This window comes from Vigna umbellata, chromosome 7 (genome assembly GCF_029865625.1).
Source record: "Vigna umbellata cultivar VRB3 chromosome 7, Vumbellata_1.0, whole genome shotgun sequence".
Lineage (NCBI taxonomy): Eukaryota > Viridiplantae > Streptophyta > Magnoliopsida > Fabales > Fabaceae > Vigna > Vigna umbellata.
Window position 1 is genome coordinate 4,573,148 of NC_142171.1, and position 19,565 is coordinate 4,592,712.

Sequence of the window (19,565 nt, forward strand, 5' to 3'; positions counted from 1 at the left end):
CGGCCAACTTATTTTCTTGGCATTGGTTCTTTATTTTCATTTTTTTTATTCCAGTGTTGGTGTGCACATGTTTTATTCTGCTACTGTTACATTGATTTTAAGTTTTCAATTCAAGACGATGCTTCGATTTCATTATCTTTGATGTTTGGTTTCTTTGAGAATGCTGAGCACAGGGAGGAGTGTGTGTCTCGGCCTGGGCAGAAGAGAGTTGCCACCTTGCACACGGGAATCAGCTTTTAGGATTTTCATTGTTTTTAGAGATTAGGATGCGTTTTTAATAATAGGGAGAAGTGGGAAGTCCAGCACACAAGTGAGTCATCTTCATTTTCTTTACTTTGGAGAAATGGATGCAGCGAGGAACGTGGAGCTCGTAAGAATATTCTCGGTTTTGGCTTTTATCAAGAGGAGGATTGTGATTTAATCTTAGGAGTATGCACGGTCACGTCAAGTCTAGAAGGAAGAGCCCCCTTGGTGCAGCACGTTTTGCTGGAAGAAAACGCTCGCTGATTGAAAGGGTGTGGTGTCACGGAAGCATTCCAGGAGCACGTGGAGATGGGAAGAAGGGCATGGTGTGCACGGGAATATGAGGTGGAAGTAGATTAGGTTGGAGATGTCTTTTCTTTGATAAATGAAGAAGTAGATTAGGTTGGAATAAGGAGTGGTCACATCAATTGAAGCATTTGGAGGGCACAAGTAGCAGGTGTACGGTGGTAGGCTTTGAGAAAAGGAATTTTATTCAATTGCTTTGGAGCATAAGGGAGCAACTTCACGGTGATGAAGTTCATTTAATTTCTTGTACAAAGCAAGTTGATTGATTATTGGATGACGCGCACGTGCTAGGAAGGTTTCTTTAATCCTTTTCTTTATTCACACTTGCATCAAAAATGTTTTATATTATATACATTGAAATGCATTTAGAAGCAGCTTGCTCGTTTTATTTCAACTTACTGGTCACACAATTTCTTTTAGTACTTCTTTCGTATAAATGTGCATCCCATGTCATTCTGGCTGCGTTGGGCTTCGAAGGGTAACTCTTTGCAGTTCAATAGTGTTAGATGAGTTTTCATATTTCTCTAGTGCATTTAAATTAGTTCCCACACCTTATTTTAGGACCGTTCAGTTTACTGCTTGATTCACTTTAATGTTGTTTATTATGTTTAGTTGTGATAATTTAGTTGTAATGTTACTTTTAATGACCAACCATTTTAATTTTGTGTTTACCTCCGTGTTTATATTCGTGTTTTAATTTAGTCCATCTGCATTCACAAAACTCTTCACAAACCCCCTCACTACGTGTTGATCTGAGATTGAACCACATTTGGTCCTTGAGAGACGACCTAGGAGTCACTTCCTAGTACTATACTGCATTCTTTTATGCACAACTTTTGTGGGAGGTGCGACCCTCTCATCACTCCACTTCTTCCACTTCCTCCATTTCGTCCACTTCCTCAACATCTTCCATTTCTTCCACTTCCTCCACTTCTTCCACTTCGTCAACTTTGTCGACTTCCTCCACTTCCTCCACTTCGTCCACTTCGTCCACTTCGTCTATTTCGTCCACTTCGTCAAGCTCGTCCACTTCGTCCACGTCCTCCACTTCTTCAACTTCCTCCACTTCCTCCACTTCGTCCACTTCCGCCATTTCGTCCACTTCCTCCATTTCGTCCACTTCCTCCCCTTCATCAACATCGTCCATTTCCTCTACTTCCTCCACTTCATTCACTTCCTCCACTTCTTCCCCTTCGTCAACTTGGTCCACTTCCTCCACTTCCTCCACTTCGCCCACTTCGTCAACTTTGTCAACTTCGTCCACTTCGTCAACTTCGTCCACTTCGTCCAGTTCGTCCACTTCCTCCACTTCATCCACTTTGTCCACTTCCTCCACTTCCTTCACTTCCTCCATTTCGTCCACTTCCTCCACTTCCTCAACATCGTCCATTTCCTCTACTTCCTCCACTTCATTCACTTTATCCACTTCTTCCACTTCGTCAACTTTGTCCACTTCCTCTACTTCCTCCACTTCCTCCACTTCCTCCATTTCGTCCAGTTCCTCCACTTCCTCAACATCGTCCATTTCATCCACTTCCTCCACTTCATTCACTTCCTCCACTTTGTCCACTTCGTCAACTTCGTCAACTTCGTCCATTTCGTCCACTACGTTAAGTTCGTCCACTTCCTGCACTTCCTCCACTTTGTCCACTTCGTACACTTCCTCCACTTCCTCCACTTCGTCCACTTCGTCCACGTCGTCAACTTCGTCCACTTCGTCCACTTCGTACACTTCGTCCACTTCGTCCTCTTCGTCCACTTCGTCCACTTCATCCACTTCGTCATGTTCGTCCACTTCGTCCACTTCCTCTATTTCCTCCGCTTCGTCCACTTCCTCCACTTCCTCCACTTCCTCCACTTCCTCCATTTCCTCCACTTCATCCACTTCCTTCACTTCGTAGTCTTCCTCCACTTCCTCCACTTCGTCAACCTCTTCTACTTCGTCCACTACCTCCACTTCGTCCACTTCCTGCACTTCCTCCACTCCATCCACTTCGTCCACTTCCTGCACTTCCTCCACTCCATCCACTTCGTCCACTTCGTCAAGTTCGTCCACTTCCTCCACTTCCTCCACTTCGTCCACTTCCTCCACTTCGTCCATTTCGTCCACTTCATCCTCTTTGTCCAATTCGTCGACTTCGTCCTCTTCGTGCACTTCCTCCACTTCCTCCACTTCATCCACTTCGTCCACTTCGTCAAGTTCGTCCAGTTCCTGTACTTCCTCCACTTCCTCCACTTCCTTCACTTCATCCACTTCATCCACTTCCTCCACTTCCTCCACTTCATTCACTTCATCCACTTCATCCACTTCTTCCACTTCTTCCACTTCGTCAACTTTGTCCACTTCCTCCACTTCCTCCACTTCGTCGACTTTGTCCTCTTCATCCACTTCGTCTACTTCCTCCACTTCCTCCACTTGCTCCACTTCGTCAATTGCTTCCCCTTCGTCTACTTCGTCGATTTCGTCCACTTCGTCAAGTTCGTCCACTTCCTCTGCTTCCTCCACTTCCTCCACTTTGTCCACTTTGTCCACTTCGTCCACTTCGACAACTTCGTCCAGTTCGTCAACTTCGTCCACTTCGTCAACTTCGTCGACTTCATCAACTTCCTCAACTTCCTCCCCTTCCCCTATTTCGTCCACTTCGTCCACTTCGTCAACTTCGTCCACTTCCACCACTTCGTCTAATTCTTCCACTTCCTCAACTTCGTCCACTTTCTCCACTTCCTCCACTTCCTCCACTTCGTCAAGTTCGTCCACTTCCCCCACTTCCTCCACTTCGTCAAGTTCCTCCCTTTCCTCCACTTCGTCAATTTCTTCCACTTCCTCTACTTCCTCCATTTCGTCCACTTCCTCAACATCTTCCATTTCTTCCACTTCATTCACTTCCTCCACTTCGTGCACTTCGTCTATTTCGTCCACTTCATCAAGCTCGTCCACTTCCTCCACATCCTCCACTTCTTCAACTTCCTCCACTTCGTCCACTTCCTCAACATCTTCCATTTCTTCCACTTCCTCCACTTCATTCACTTCCTCCACTTCTTCCACTTCGTCAACTTTGTCCACTTCGTCCACTTCATCAACTTCGTCCACTTTGTCTATTTCGTCCAATTCGTCAAGCTCGTCCACTTCCTCCACGTTCTCCACTTCTTCAACTGCCTCCGCTTCCTCCACTTCGTCCACTTCCTCCACTTCCTCAACATCGTCCATTTCCTCTACTTCCTCCACTTCATTCACTTCCTCCACTTCTTCCACCTCGTCAACTTTGTCCACTTACTCCACTTCCTCCACTTCGTTCACTTCGTCAACTTCGTCCACTTCGTCCATTTCGTCCACTTCCTCCACTTTGTCCACTTCCTCCACTTCCTCCACTTCGTCCACTTCGTACACTTCTTCCACTTCCTCCACTTCCTCCACTTCCTCCATTTCGTCCACTTCCTCCACTTCCTCAACATCGTCCATTTCCTCTACTTCCTCCACTTCATTGACTTCATCCACTTCGTCAACTTTGTCCACTTCCTCCACTTCGTCCACTTCCTCCACTTCCTCCACTTCGTCCACTTCGTCCACTTCCTCCATTTCGTCCACTTCCTCCACTTCCTCAACATCCTCCATTTCATCCACTTCCTCCACTTCCTTCACTTCCTCCACTTTGTCCACTTCGTCAACTTCGTCAACTTCATCCACTTCGTCCACTTCGTTAGGTTCGTCCACTTCATCCATTTCATCTACTTCTTCCACTTTGTCCACCTCGTACACTTCTTCCACTTCCTCCATGATAACAGTTGAAAAACTGTTATTTTCATGATTAAAATTGACACTAAAAGCAACCTTCACACTTAGAAATTAGCTTGAAATCATGTTTTTCTTTATATTTTTAGAAATAAGAGAGCTGGACAGGTTTATGCTTGATTTCAGTGTTTTTGTGCAGGTTTTAAGGTGAATTTGGTAAAAGAAGTGAAGAAGGAGAGAGATGAAATCAGAAAAGACAATAAAAAGTGCAAAAGGAGAAGCCAAAGTCACCGCTCAGCGGCAGTTTACCGCTGAGCGGCACTCAGGAGTTTGCGGGAGGTCCGCTGAGGGGCAAAATGGCCGCTGAGGGGAGAAAACAAGTCACGCACTCACCGCTGAGCGGTATTTTACCGCTGAGCGGTACTCTGGAAGTCACGGGAGATCCGCTGAGGGGCAAAATGGCCGCTGAGGGGAGAAAACAAGTCACGCAATCACCGCTGAGCGGTAGTTTACCGCTGAGCGGCACTTAAATGGGCTTGGACTTGACTTTTTGTAATTTACGAATGATACATAAGCTTTAGGGTTTCCTAGGGTTAGGCATCTCTGGCTGGAACGAGGCAAACACTCTCTCTACCACCCCTTTAAAGGAGGATCTTGGATGCTGAGGCTTCCGCTTCACCTTTTTAGGGTTTATTCTTTCATTCTTTCATTGTAATTCATCTAGGTTCACCATGAATATGGTGAACTAACCTCTTTATGTTTGTTGGGGAATCAATGTAGTCTTGTGAAACTCTCATATATGGAATCTGTTTTTACATCTTTTAATTAAGACTAATGCTTTCTTTCATCATTAGTTAGGGTTTTTCCTCTTTGTTTAATGCTTGCATGGTTTAACTCATTCGATGCATGATTATTGGTTTTGTCGATACGGGAACGTACGGGGAAGTCTAGATCCGGGGAATTTCTCCCAATTTTATATTGGTTGTCGTTAAGCTCCTGTACTTATGAACTGATCATTAGGAATGCTAGGAATTGTATGAACTCGTGATTAGGGAGAAGCCTTCTGGAAAGGTACATTAGAGAGTGGCATTAACAATGGTGATTTGATCGTTGAATTCCTAAAATATATGAGAGTGGATAAGATGAAATTGAACCCCAACAACATATCCATACATAAATTTCATTGAAAGTGTTTATCTTTTGCTTTTTGCCATTGATCACAATTCATGCATACATGTTTATTTTCTGTCTTGCATTTTAAACCCCAATTAATTCGTTTGTAAGTCTTAGTTAATTAAGAAATCACATAACTAAACTAGGCCGTGAGTCCTTTGGGAAGAACGATACTTGGTCTTACCAAGTTTTATTACTTGAACGATTCGGTCATACTTGCCGATTGAAAACAAGTTTGTGACATCATAATTTGGTGTTCATAAATTTGTTCATCAAGTTTTTGGCGCCGTTGCCGGGGACTCGTGGTTTAACTGGTTAATTTGTGTGATTATTAATTATCTTTGACTTATTTTTTTTTTTATTTTTTTTTTAAATTTCGAATTTTTATTTTATTTTATTTTTTTCTGTTTTCTGTCTTTATTTTCTGAATCTTATATTTTCTTTTATATCTTTTTGTGCTAACCAAATCTTCTAGGGTTTTTTGTGCTAGCATTAATCTAATGCCGCTATCCATGTGCAGAACAATTCAGGGGCTGGAAATTAAACCAACCAGAATGGCTCTTCAATTGGCAGACAGGTCTCTTAAGTATCCATATGGAGTTGTTGAAGATGTTCTAGTGAAGGTTGACAAATTTGTATTCCCAGTGGATTTTATTGTGATGGAGATGGAAGGAACTAGTGATGTTCCTCTTATTCTTGGGAGACCTTTTATGAAGACTGCTAGAGTTTTGATTGATGTAGAGAATGGTAAGCTTAAATTGAGAGTTGACGATGAAGAAGTCACTTTTGACGTATCCAAGGCCATGACATATCCAAATGATGACAAAGCATGTTTTCAATTTGATGAACTTGACGAAGTTTGTATGGTGCAAGAAAGGATGGTGCGAAATATTTCTCCATTGGAAAAAACTCTCATTGATGCATGTGAAGATTTAGATGAAGAAGAAGAGAAATTGATTGATGAATGTCTGATGGACTTGGAAACATTGAAAAAGAGTCCAGAGGAAGATCCAAGATTTGAAATAATTGATAAGGAAGAAACAGTCAAAACACAGACACCAGAATTAAAAAGATTGCCATCACATCTTAAATATGTGTTTTTAGAAGAAGATGGAACAAAGCCAGTCATCATCAATAACTCTTTATCTTCACAAGAAGAAGAGCAATTGATAGAAATTCTGAAAGCCAACAAAGAAGCAATTGGGTGGTCAATATCAGATCTCAAAGGTATTAGCCCAACTTACTGCATGCACAAAATTTTTATGGAAGAAGATTATAAACCAAGTGCTCAACCACAGAGAAGGTTAAATCCTGTTATGAAGGAGGTTGTCAGAAAAGAAGTGTTGAAACTGTTAGAAGCTGGTATCATCTATCCAATCTCTGACAGTGAATGGGTGAGTCCAGTACAGGTGGTTCCAAAGAAAGGTGGGATGACAGTAATTTATAATGATAAGAATGAACTTATTCCTACTCGGACAGTTACTGGTTGGCGTATGTGCATTGATTACAGGAAGCTGAATAAAGCTACTAGGAAAGATCATTTTCCTCTTCCTTTCATGGATCAGATGCTAGAAAGGTTATCAGGGCAGGCTTTTTATTGTTTTCTAGATGGATATTCTGGATATAATCAAATTGTGGTGGATCCAAAAGACCAGGAGAAGACGGCTTTTACTTGTCCTTTTGGTATCTTTGCGTATAGAAAGATGCCTTTTGGATTATGTAATGCTCCAGCTACATTTCAGAGGTGTATGCAGGCAATTTTTGCGGATCTTTTAGAAAAATGCATTGAAGTATTCATGGATGATTTCTCAGTTTTTGGAAATTCTTTCCAAAGATGTTTGGCTAATTTGAACACTGTCCTCAAAAGATGTGTTCAGACAAATCTTGTTTTGAATTGGGAAAAATGTCATTTCATGGTAACTGAAGGAATTGTATTGGGGCACAAAATCTCTGCTAAAGGAATTGAGGTAGACAAAGCTAAAGTAGAAGTCATTGAGAAACTACCTCCACCAACAAATGTAAAGGGGATTAGAAGTTTTCTTGGTCATGCTAGGTTCTATAGAAGATTCATCAAGGACTTCTCAAAAATTGCTAAACCATTGAGTAATCTTTTGATGAAGGATGCACCTTTTGTGATGAATGAAGATTGCTTGAAAGCTTTTGACACATTGAAGAAGAAGTTAGTGTCAGCTCCAGTAATTGTAGCACCAGATTGGAATCAAAACTTTGAGTTAATGTGTGATGCAAGTGATTATGCAATAGGAGTTGTCCTTGGCCAGCGGAAAGAACAAAAGTTTCATCCAATTTATTATGCTAGCAAGGTTCTGAATGATGCTCAATTGAATTATGCTACAACCGAGAAAGAATTTCTTGCTATTGTGTATGCTCTAGAGAAATTTAGACCTTATCTTATTGGGTCCAAGGTAACTGTCTATACAGATCATGCAGCTATCAAATATTTGTTGACAAAACCAGATTCTAAGCCACGTCTGATTAGATGGGTTTTACTATTGCAAGAATTTGATGTAGACATCCGTGATAAGAAAGGAAGTGAAAACTTAATTGCTGATCATTTGTCACGGTTAGTCAATAATGAAGTCACTACCAAGGAGTCTGAAATCTGGGAATCTTTTTCAGATGAATCACTCATGTATATTCAGCAGAGACCCTGGTTTGCTGATATGGCTAATTTCAAAGCTGCAAGGGTCATGCCGGAAGACTTAACTTGGCAACAAAGAAAGAAATTTTTGCATGATGCCAAACAGTTTGTTTGGGATGATCCTTATTTGTTCAAAATTGGAGCAGATAATCTTCTGAGGAGATGTGTTACAAATGAAGAAGCAGAAGGAATTCTCTGGCATTGTCATGATTCACCTTATGGAGGACATTTTAATGGAGAAAGAACAGCAGCAAAAGTCCTTCAATCAGGATTTTATTGGCCAACTTTGTTTAAAGATGCTCATAATCATGCTAAAAATTGTGACAAATGTCAAAGAGCAGGGACAATCACTAAACGTCATGAGATGCCTTTACAAGGTATTTTAGAGGTGGAGGTTTTTGATTGTTGGGGTATTGACTTTGTTGGACCCTTCCCTCCATCTTTCAACAATGAATATATTCTGGTAGCAGTGGATTATGTGAGTAAATGGATGGAAGCATTAGCTTGTCCTAAAAATGATGCTAGCACGGTAATTAAATTCCTGAAGAGGCAGATATTCTCACGTTTTGGCACTCCAAGAGTGTTGATCAGTGATGGAGGATCTCATTTTTGCAATTATCAGCTAGAGAAAGTACTCAAACACTATGGAGTAAAACATAAGGTAGCTGCACCTTATCATCCGCAAACCAATGGACAAGCTGAGGTATCTAACAGGGAGATAAAACGGATCCTGGAAAAAACAGTGACTTCATCAAGAAAGGATTGGTCTCTCAAATTGGATGATGCTCTTTGGGCTTAAAGGACAGCAATGAAGACGTCTATGGGATTATCACCATTCCAATTAGTCTATGGGAAAGCATGCCATTTGCCTGTAGAATTGGAGCATAAAGCATTATGGGCTTTGAAATTATTGAATTTCGATCCTTATGAAACTAAATGCACACGCAGACGGCAGATTTTGGAGCTTGAAGAAATGCGATTACATGCATATGATTCATCCAAGGCTTACAAAGACAAAATTAAATTTTATCATGACAGAAAGTTGGTGAATAGAGTTTTCAATCCAGGACAACATGTATTATTGTTCAATTCAAGATTGAAGATATTTCCTGGGAAGCTGAAGTCAAAATGGTCAGGACCATATGTGATAAAAGAAGTGCATCCGCATGGAGCAATTGAAATATTTAATCCAGTTGCTGCTGATCCACAAAAGAGTTGGGTGGTGAATGGTCAACGTCTCAAACCTTATCTAGGGGGAGAGGTGCAACAATTTTCCACAATGATGTTGTTGGTTGATCCTTGAAAGTTTGGGTCAGGCTCGTGACGTTAAACAAGCGCTCACTGGGAGGCAACCCAAAGTTTTGTAAGTATTTTCTGTTTTTAGATTAGGGCCGATGTACTTTATTTGAAACCTGGTTTGTTGTGATGGTTTGCTATTAACTGTGATGGTGTGATAAGTAATTCTGAATGATGCTTATGATTAACTGATGTTGAGATGATGTGCACATTAAAATGCTTATACAGGTGATTCACAAGTTTTGTGAACAAATGCATGATATTATGATTGTGATTGTGAAATTAAGCAGGATGTGTATGTCGAATGTGAATGAGCTTATATGTGAGATTTTGAGCTTCAGAGTTGTTATTGTTGAATGCTATTACTTTGAAAGCATGAATGGTTTTGCCCAGGTTTTCTATGATTGAATTAATTGCTTGTTTTGCATCACATGATCAAGGCCATTTCACTAGTGCAGAAAGGGGTTTTAACGTCTCCCAATAGACGTCCGTCCACAAAAGCCCCAACGTATATAATTGACCGGTGGCATATTAGTAAATAAGTGGAACTGTAGACGTCCGTCCTGGGGCTAGCCGGACGTCTATAATGTTATGAACGTCCGTCCTTGGAGACGGACGTTTATAGGCTGAACAAAGTGAACACGGGTCAGCCCTTTGGACGTCCGTCCTTGGTCGCGACGGACGTTTATAATGTTATGGACGTCCGTCCTGGGGGACGGACGTTTAATAGGCTGAACTAGTAAACACCTATCAGCTCTTTGAACGTCCGTCCTTGCCCGAGACGGACGTTTAAACTTGAGTGAACGTCCGTCCTAGGTGACGGACGTTTATTGGGCTGAACAGTGAAAATCCATGTGCAGGCTTTGAACGTCCGTCCCTGGCCGAGACGGACGTTTATACTTGAGTGAACGTCCGTCCTAAGTGACGGACGTTCATTAGGCTCAACAGTGAAAATCCATGTGCAGGCTTTGAACGTCCGTCCGTGGCCGAGACGGACGTTTATACTTGAGTGAACGTCCGTCCTAAGTGACGGACGTTCATTTGGCTGAACAGTGAAAACCATTTGCAGGCTTTCAACGTCCGTCCCTGGCCGAGACGGACGTTTATACTTGAGTGAACGTCCGTCCTAAGTGACGGACGTTCATTTGGCTGAACAGTGAAAACTATTTGGAGGCTTTGAACGTCCGTCCCTGGCCGAGACGGACGTTTATAGTTGAACGTTTATACCCATTGCAGCCCTTAGACGTCCGTCTCAGGGGGACGGACGTCTACGAGGCTGAACGTTTCAATTTCCCAAGTAGGGAACTTACACGTCCGTTTTGGGAGGGCTCGGACGTCTATAATAAACACAGACGTCCGTGCCCCTATAACGGACGTTTAAGGTACTGACAGGGTGGTTGGATATTTAATTCTCTTCAGGCCCTCAACGTCAGTCCTACGAGGGCACGGACGTCTATAATATTATAGACGTCCGAGCCCGTATAACGGACGTTTAATGTACTGACCGGGGTGGTTGGATATTTAATTCTCTTCAGGTCCAGAGACGTCCCATATGCGGGGCCCGACGTTTATACTATTATAGACGTCAGAGCCCTCGTAGGACGGACGTTGAGGATCTGCCATGGGGAGTTGAAACGTTCAGTTTGTTCAATATAATAGACGTCAGCTCCCCAAAACGGACGTTTATCATATTACAGACGTCGGCGCACCCAAGGACGGACGTTTAAACCCACCCACGAATATCATTTTTAAATCATCAAAGACGTCACATTAGTGACGAACCTGACGTCTATACTCTTATAGACGTCCGTCCACAAGCTCGCCGGACGTCTAAGAGTATAATATCGTGCTCCCGCGAACCAGTGACTAGTTAACGTTTGGAAACGCACTGTTCATCGTCTTCCTCCGCAAAACGCTGCTGCGCCATTGATTTCCAGGTGAGTTTTCTCGTTTTTGGACCGTTTAAATTCATTTTCAATCCGATTACATTGCTCTGTGATGAAATACCTTTGATTTGAACCGATTAAAAATCGTTTTCGGTCCGGTTTTTTGTAGACTCTTGCGTGTTCTTGGAGGCTTCTTTGACTGTTTTTGGACTGCGTTTTAGGCCGTTCACTCCTCCGTTTTCATCATTTTCATTTCGAATCTACTTTCCAGGTTAGCTTGTTGGTTGAAATTTTTTTGTATGCATGTAATTGAGTTTTGTGAATGCACGTTTTTTACTGTAAAATGTGACTGCGTAATTGGCTTTTGAATATATCTGTATTAGTTGTGTATTATATAAGTATCAAATCATTGAGTGACACTTAGTTCCCGTTTGAAATTTAAGACAAACGATTAATCTTTTAATCGTTTGTGTTAAATTTTGAATTGTCCGATTGGACAGTTTGAGAAAATTAATTTCCATAATTTGCAATTCCATGTCATTTGGAGTTTAAGGATAAGATTGATAAAATTTCGGTTCAGTACTTGTGTTGTTCTCCGGATGCATATTTGATTGTGGTCATCGTTGACTACTCTCATTTCGTGTATTTCGGAGACCAATGCGAAATGCTGCCGAAATCTTATCAATTTTATGATGTAGACTTCAATGCACGTGGCTGATATAATTATGAAAATTAGTTTTTTTGAATGGGTAGGGCCTAACCTTGTGAGAGTTAAAACACTTGAACTAATGATTTTACGAACATAGTATGGATCGAAGCTGGATGAAGGAACGTCGCATCAGTGAAGAGTATGAGAAGGGTGTTTCGAAGTTCTTGCAATACGTTGAACAAAATGCTAAGTCCGTCAACGGGAAATATTTTTGTCCTTGTGTGCGTTGTCTTAATCAAATACGGCAAGACTTAGGCAATGTGCGTGACCATCTATTCATGTATGGCATAATGAGGACTTATACCGTTTGGACTTGGCATGGAGAACTACTGGAGCAGCAAACCACGTCACGAGGAACGGATTATGTGGAAGAATGGATGAGTGACCATTTAGAGGACATGATACGTGATGTCGGTGAAGAAAATTTTGTAAGGGCTAATTTGTATGATTCTCTTATTAATGATTCAGAGCAACCGTTGTTCCCAGGATGCTCGAACTTTACACGTCTGTCTTCAACTTTAAAATTATTTAGTTTAAAAGCAAGGAATGGATGGACCGATAAAAGTTTCACCGAGTTGTTGGAGTTGTTGAAGGAGATGCTTCCAGAAAATAATACTCTACCTATTCGTAATTACGAGGCCAAAAAAATTTTATGTCCAATGGGTCTTGAATATCGAAAGATACATGCTTGTCCTAATGATTGTGTTTTGTACACAAAGGAGTTTGCTTCGTTAAAGTATTGTCCAACATGTGGTTTATCCCGTTTTAAAAAGAAATCTGACAGAGTCATTGGTGATGAAGGTAATGATGGTGCACCTGCTAAGGTGATGTGGTATTTGCCTATAATACCTAGGTTCAAACGTATGTTCTCTGTTAAAGAAGATGCAAAGAACCTTAAATGGCACTCTGACGAAAGAAAGTGCGATAATCTTCTTCGACACCCTGCTGATTCTCCACAATGGAAAAAGATTGATGACAAATTTCCTGAATTTGGTGCAGATCCAAGAAACTTAAGGCTTGCACTTGCAACTGATGGTATGAATCCTTATGGAAACTTAAGTAGCAAACACAGTTCGTGGCCAGTTATGTTGATGATTTACAATCTTTCTCCTTCGTTGTGCATGAAGAGAAAATATGTGATGTTGTCCATGATGATATCGGGTCCTAGACAACCTGGAAATGACATTGATGTTTACTTAGCACCTTTAATTGATGATTTGAAATTGTTGTGGGAAGAAGGCATCGACGTGTTTGACTCACATGTTCAGGAACAGTTTCGTTTGCGTGCAATGTTGTTTTGCACTATAAATGATTTCCCAGCATATGGAAACTTGAGCGGTTATAGTGTTAAAGGTCATTTTGCATGTCCCATATGTGAAGAAAACACTAGTTACCTTCAGTTGAAGCATGGTCAGAAGATAGTATATACAAGACATCGAAAATTTCTTCCTCGTAATCATCCTTATCGTAGATTGAAAAAAGCATTTAATGGAAGTGCTGAGGATGAGGTTGTGTGCAGACCCCGGAATGGTGAAGAGGTGTACAACGAAGTGAAAAACATTGACATTGTGTTTGGAAAACATCATAAAAGTACCTATGCAAAGAACATCTGGAAGAAACGATCGATATTTTTTAAGCTTCCATATTGGTGTGAACTTGATGTTAGACATTGTATTGATGTGATGCACGTTGAAAAAAATGTTTGTGACAGTGTTATCGGAACTTTATTAAACGTCAAAGGGAAGACCAAAGACGGAATAAAAGCAAGACAAGATTTGGCTGACATGGGAATCCGATCTGAGTTACATCCATAGATAATAGGAAGACGCACCTATCTGCCCCCAGCCTGTCACACACTTTCCAGAAAAGAAAAACAAAGTTTTTGTAACTGTTTAAGAAGTGTGAAGGTTCCGCAAGGTTATTCTTCAAACATTAGTAACCTTGTGTCTATGCAAGACTTAAAGCTAGTTGGTTTAAAGTCTCACGATTGTCATGTATTGATGCAACAGTTGTTACCAGTTGTTATTCGAGGTATATTACCTCCTTCTGTTAGGGGTATTCTGACACGTCTGAGTTTTTTCTTTAATGCCATTTGCAAGAAAGTTGTTGACCCTCGAAGTTTAGATGAATTGGAAAATGAGGGAATAAGACTACTATGTCAATTGGAGATGTATTTTCCACCTTCCTTTTTTGACATCATGGTACATTTGATTGTTCATCTAGTCAGAGAAATTCGAATATGTGGGCCGGTCTTCTTAAGGTGGATGTACCCAGTTGAAAGATACATGAAGATCTTAAAGGGATATGTCAAGAATCAGTATAGACCAGAAGCTTCAATCATAGAGCGATACGTTGTAGAAGAAGCCATTGAATTTTGTTCAAGTTATATGCCATCTTGTGAACCCGTCGGTCTTCCGAAGAGCAAAAATGAAGGAAAATGTGAAGGTAAGGGTGTTCGATGTGTGAGAATTCAAAGTGTTAGCAGAAAAGAAATTGACCAAGCTCATTTGTACGTCTTAAACAACACTGTTGATGTGATTCCTTACATTTCTGACCACGTTAATGAAATAAAGGCAGCAAACCCAAAAATGAGTGAAAAATGGCATCTTAATGAACATGTGAAAACCTTCTTGGGATGGTTTAAGAAAAAGATGTATGCGACTCCACATGTTTCTGAAACTTTATTGAGGTTATCTCGTGGGCCGAACACAGAGGTCATTACATATGGTGGGTACTATATAAACAATATTTCATTTCAGACAAAGGTAGAAGATGACAAAAGCAGAGTTCAAAATAGTGGCGTCACACTACAAGCTGAGGCTGTGCACTTTGCTAGTTCTAAAGACAAAAATCCAATCACAGCATCCATCAGTTATTTTGGAATAATACAAGAAATATGGGAAGTTGATTACGTTACTTTTAGAGTACCAGTTTTCAAGTGTAAATGGGTTGATATAAATTCTGGTGTCATGATGGATGACCTTGGTTTCACATTGGTAGACTTGAACAAGATGAATTACACTGATGAACCATTTATCATGGCTAGTCAAGCAAGACAAATATTCTACGTAAGTGATCCATCGAATAACAAATGGTCAGTGGTTTTAGAAGGTAGAAACATGCATGGACATGAGGATGACGATTCTCTTGATATACTTGAGACAACATCTGTTGCATGTAGACCCACTGAAGACCCAGTTGATGACGTTGCCGATGTAATGCAGGCAATTCGTAGTGATCACAACGAAGGCATTTGGGAAAAAACAATTAATTAATAGGTTAATATTTTCACTTTTATTGACTTTATATGTATGTTCATCATAATTGAATTATTACTAACGTTGTATAATTTTTTTAGGTATGTCGGCCTCAGACTCAGGATCGGGAAAGAGCAGACGTGGACGAGGCGTCACCCGAGTGGCAGATGTGACATCCGGACGCGTGGATGGTCAGAGGAGGCATGTTGACATTGACCCCAGATCAGGTCATCCATCAGGGCCAAATGCTGATAGGTTTAGGAGTTATCTGGGCAAGTTAGCAAAAAGTCATGTCTCTATCCTTCATGCATGTTGGGATGACGTCCCAGAGGTCGACAAGAACCTCTTATGGCAAGATGTTCAGGTATGTTTATACTTCATGCAATTTGTGATATACTTATCTGTTATGTTTTCTTTTGGTAACAAGTTTTTGGTTTTAAACAGCAACATTTTGATATTCCAAACACAATGCAAATCAGAAAGAAAGTGTTATCGCATATAGCGATAAGATGGAGGGATTTCAAGACAAGGCTGACACGACTATATGTCTTTGGAGATAGACAACATGAAAATCCATCTCAGCATTATACCTTCACAGAGGAGGATTGGATGCAGTTTCGTGCATCTAGAGAGTCTGAGGAATGGAAGGTATGTTTCTTAAGATCGCCTTTCATTGAGTTTTTATGATTATACACTTACTTATATACATGGTTTCACAGGATAAAAGGTTAGCCGCCCAAGAAAGACAAAAGTTAAACGACGCACCCCACTTGTTATCACGAGGTGGATATGCAAAATTGGAGAAGAAACTGAGAAAGTCTAGAGCCGATGCCTTGGGACTTGAGTCGCCCGACCTAGCACCTGCACCTGCTAGGTACGAGCTGTGGAAGGCTGCTCGGACTAAATCTGATGGGAACATGACATCTTCCTCAGCTGCCTTGATCTCACAGAGAATTGTAAGTTCAAATTATAAGCAGTTATTTGATTGTGTATCTATCACAGCATGTCTTCTAAGTAACTTGGTTTTTTTATGTGCAGGATGAGTTGGTTGAGCAGCAGACTCAAGGCACATTTGCTGGCCAAGGTAGGGACGACATTCTGACAACGGCCATTGGAAGGCCCGAGCACCCAGGACGTGTACGTGGAGTTCCTGGGGCGATTGGTCTTCGTGAGTATTTTGGCCCTACACAGAAAACCCCCCAATCAATGAGTCAGGAGACACTGAGGCAGATGGATCTTCAATGGGAGGAAAGACTCAACCAAAGCATGAGATCAATGGAGCAACGATTCATGGAGCAGCTACAAGAACAAAAACAAATACAAAGAGCGCTTGAAGAAAAGCTGCATTCCATGACGCAAGGCGACATGGGGGTCGATGAAACTCCCACACCACCTCGTGTCAGCACTAAAGGATCATGCTCTGCTGTAGACCCCACTCAGTATAGCGGTCAATATGAGCTGTTGGTTGATGGGGATCCCCCACGCATTGTGGCTGTCGGACGAGTGCTTGAGGGAGGGGAGACCATTCATGGTGTTGCCATATTACCCCAGCACGTGCGTGTGACCATTGACGAGGTTCAGGATCCCCAGGCTCAGGTGCCTGTACCCACTCCAGAAATTAACTTTGTGGGGGAGGCCATAGGATCATTTATTGCATGGCCTAGAGCATTGATCATGTCCCACATCGCTACTCCACAGGTATAATGTCTTTTAAAATAGTATTTATATGTTTATTCTTCATATAATTGTTGACAAAGCTTTGACGTAAATTCTTATCTTCAGTTCACACGTCCTCAGAAGCAGCCAATTCATGATACAGTCATACATGAAGATGATGAGATGGCTGAAGCGGAGGATGATCCTCTATCAAAGTTAGTGACAAAATTACCCAAATTAAAGAAAGCATCATTAGAAGTCTATTGGGATTTGAGGGTATTTGGTCTTCCCCCACATGTGCCAGTTTATATCACATTTTCTGATGCATTGGAGGTGATTGGGGGAGACAGGATGTTGAATATTTCCATCATTCAGCTGTGGTGCATGTAAGTTACTCAATTTGGTCTTTCATATTACTTTTATTTACATTGTTATATAGTTTCTAACAACTTCACTTTGTTGTTTTAGGTACATGGACACAATCGTTGTAGACCAAGGTCGGTCTTCCATGTACGGATTTGTTGAACCTCAGACCATTCAACCGTCTGGTAACACACTTCAAAACAGACAAGATTATTTGCAAACATGGATGGATGAGTCAAAAAGAGACGTATACCTTGTGCCATACATTGACGGGTAGGTGTTGTTATATGTGGTCAGTTTATTATTATAGTTTCGTTAATTAGTTGAATAACTATTTGTCCTTCGTGATAGGTCGCACTGGCAGCTGATGGTAATCCTTCCCAAACAATGTAAAATTATATTTTTTTGTTCGTTGCACAGGAGGATGAAAACTGAGTTGAGAACCATGCTTCAAGGGTAAGTGTTTCTCCAAAAATGACTTTGAATTTGATGTTCACCTTCAACTTTTATGATAAAATAGTCATATTAATTATACTTTGTGTTTTCAATCTGTACAGAGTTATTGGTAAATCTCGTGGTCAACTGGTTCAAGTTTTGTATCCAAAGGTTGTAAGTCATTTAACGTTTCCTTTTCATTTATGTTATTGAATGATCTAAATTCTTAACTATTTAGTTTGTTATTTTAGTGTAACCACCAGGTAGATTCATGGGAATGTGGCTTCTATGTGATGTGTTGGATTAAGACCATCATTCGAGCAGTCATTACAGATGACTGGAATGAGGTAATGATGTATACCTTCAATACATTACAAATCATATTCATCTACAACTATATATGAAACAATAATGAATCTTTGTTGAATTTTGCAGCGCTTCAAGACTACATCGCCTATTACAGAAGACACAATTAAACAGATAAGGCAGGAGTGGACCGCTTATCTTCTGCAAAGATGGAGTTAGGAATAGTTATATTTCTTGTTGAACATTGTTTAGTTTTTTAGTTTAAGTTTTATGTTGATAGTTTGGTAGTGGATTGAACTCCACATTAAGTAGAACTTTGTTTATATAAAACGCATTTTTATATTATTGCAAAATTGTTCTGGGACATTTTTCTGCTTTTCAGGTGTGGTTTTATTGAAAAAATAAACTAATTTTTAAAAAAAAAACGCCCAGTAGACGTCCGTTAGTGCACAGTCGGACGTCTACAGACGTCTGTCAGTGCACACACGGACGTCCACCCCCCAGCTCCTACCTAAAACATTTCAGCAAGGTAGACGTCAGGGGGGAGGAGGCGGACGTATATATAGACGTCCGTCCAGACACAACGGACGTTTATATAGGCGTCCGTCCAGACACAACGGACGTTCATGTAAACGTCCCTCCTGACACAACGGACGTTCATGTCGACGTCCGTCATGACACAACGGACGTTCATGTAGACGTCCGTGCTGACACAACGGACGTTTTACAGAGACGTCCGTCCTGCCACAACGGACGTTCATGTAGACGTCCGTGCTGACACAACGGACGTTTACAGAGACGTCCGTCCTGCCACAACGGACGTCTGAGCGACGTCACCCACATAAACGTCGGGCGTACGCCGGACGTCAAAAGGCCAAAATATCGGACGTTAAAACCCCTTTCTGCACTAGTGTTTGTTGAAAACCTTTTTATTGGCCAAATTCATACAATTAGCCCACTAAAAGAGAACACTTTGTGTTCTATCCTTTGAACCCTTAGCCTTGAACATACACTGAAACCTTTGATTGAAAAATCTTTACCTTGAGTTAAGTAGAAGATCTTGTGTGGTATTGTTAAATGTTCAAGTTTGGGGTTGTTGGGAAAAACATGAAAAGCATTGAGCTAAGAGTTAAAAAAATAAGAATATGCAAAGAAAAAGAAAAGAAAAGAAAAAGAAGCAAAGCTCAATGCAAAGGCAAAAGAAAGTTGGGAAAGAATAAGATGATTGTGTTGTATAATTCTCTTAACTCAAGGATTTTGTGATCTAGAAAAACCAATTTTCTTGTTAGCCCAGCCACATTATAAGCCATAGAAAAGTCCTTGTGATGATGCATGCTTGTGAATGTTTTTTATTGTGGTAAAATGAAAGGCAAAGCTAATTCATGTAACATTGTGATAGTAGAGTGAATGAGTGATCATCTCTTATACACTTGAGTGTGAGTGAAACACTTGACTTAGTGAGGAAATATCACATGCACACATGAACATCCATGCTTAATTGATTGATCATTCATGAAAATAGCATTTGTTGGAATTTAAATGACTT

At 40.9% G+C, this 19,565-nt stretch overlaps 1 protein-coding gene across 1 annotated transcript; it reads left to right on the plus strand.

Moving 5' to 3' along the window:
- Positions 1-431: 431 nt before the first annotated feature.
- LOC148194979 (uncharacterized) lies at positions 432-18,395 on the plus strand. Its single transcript, XM_088095045.1, has 7 exons — positions 432-569; positions 17,042-17,301; positions 17,384-17,551; positions 17,630-17,734; positions 17,836-17,884; positions 17,965-18,060; positions 18,149-18,395. Exons 1-7 carry the CDS (start codon positions 432-434, stop codon positions 18,236-18,238), a joined length of 906 nt encoding a protein of 301 aa, XP_087951171.1. The 3' UTR covers positions 18,239-18,395.
- The last annotated feature ends 1,170 nt before the right edge of the window (positions 18,396-19,565 follow it).

What these genes read in the sequence shown, in the direction of transcription:
- LOC148194979 (XM_088095045.1), top strand. Translation starts at nt 432, where the DNA reads ATGCACGGTCACGTCAAGTCTAGAAGGAAGAGCCCCCTTGGTGCAGCA. An exon ending in TTGAGAACCATGCTTCAAGG is followed by an intron (nt 17,735 to 17,835) that starts GTAAGTGTTTCT and finishes CAATCTGTACAG; the next exon opens with AGTTATTGGTAAATCTCGTG. An exon ending in TTCAAGTTTTGTATCCAAAG is followed by an intron (nt 17,885 to 17,964) that starts GTTGTAAGTCAT and finishes TTGTTATTTTAG; the next exon opens with TGTAACCACCAGGTAGATTC.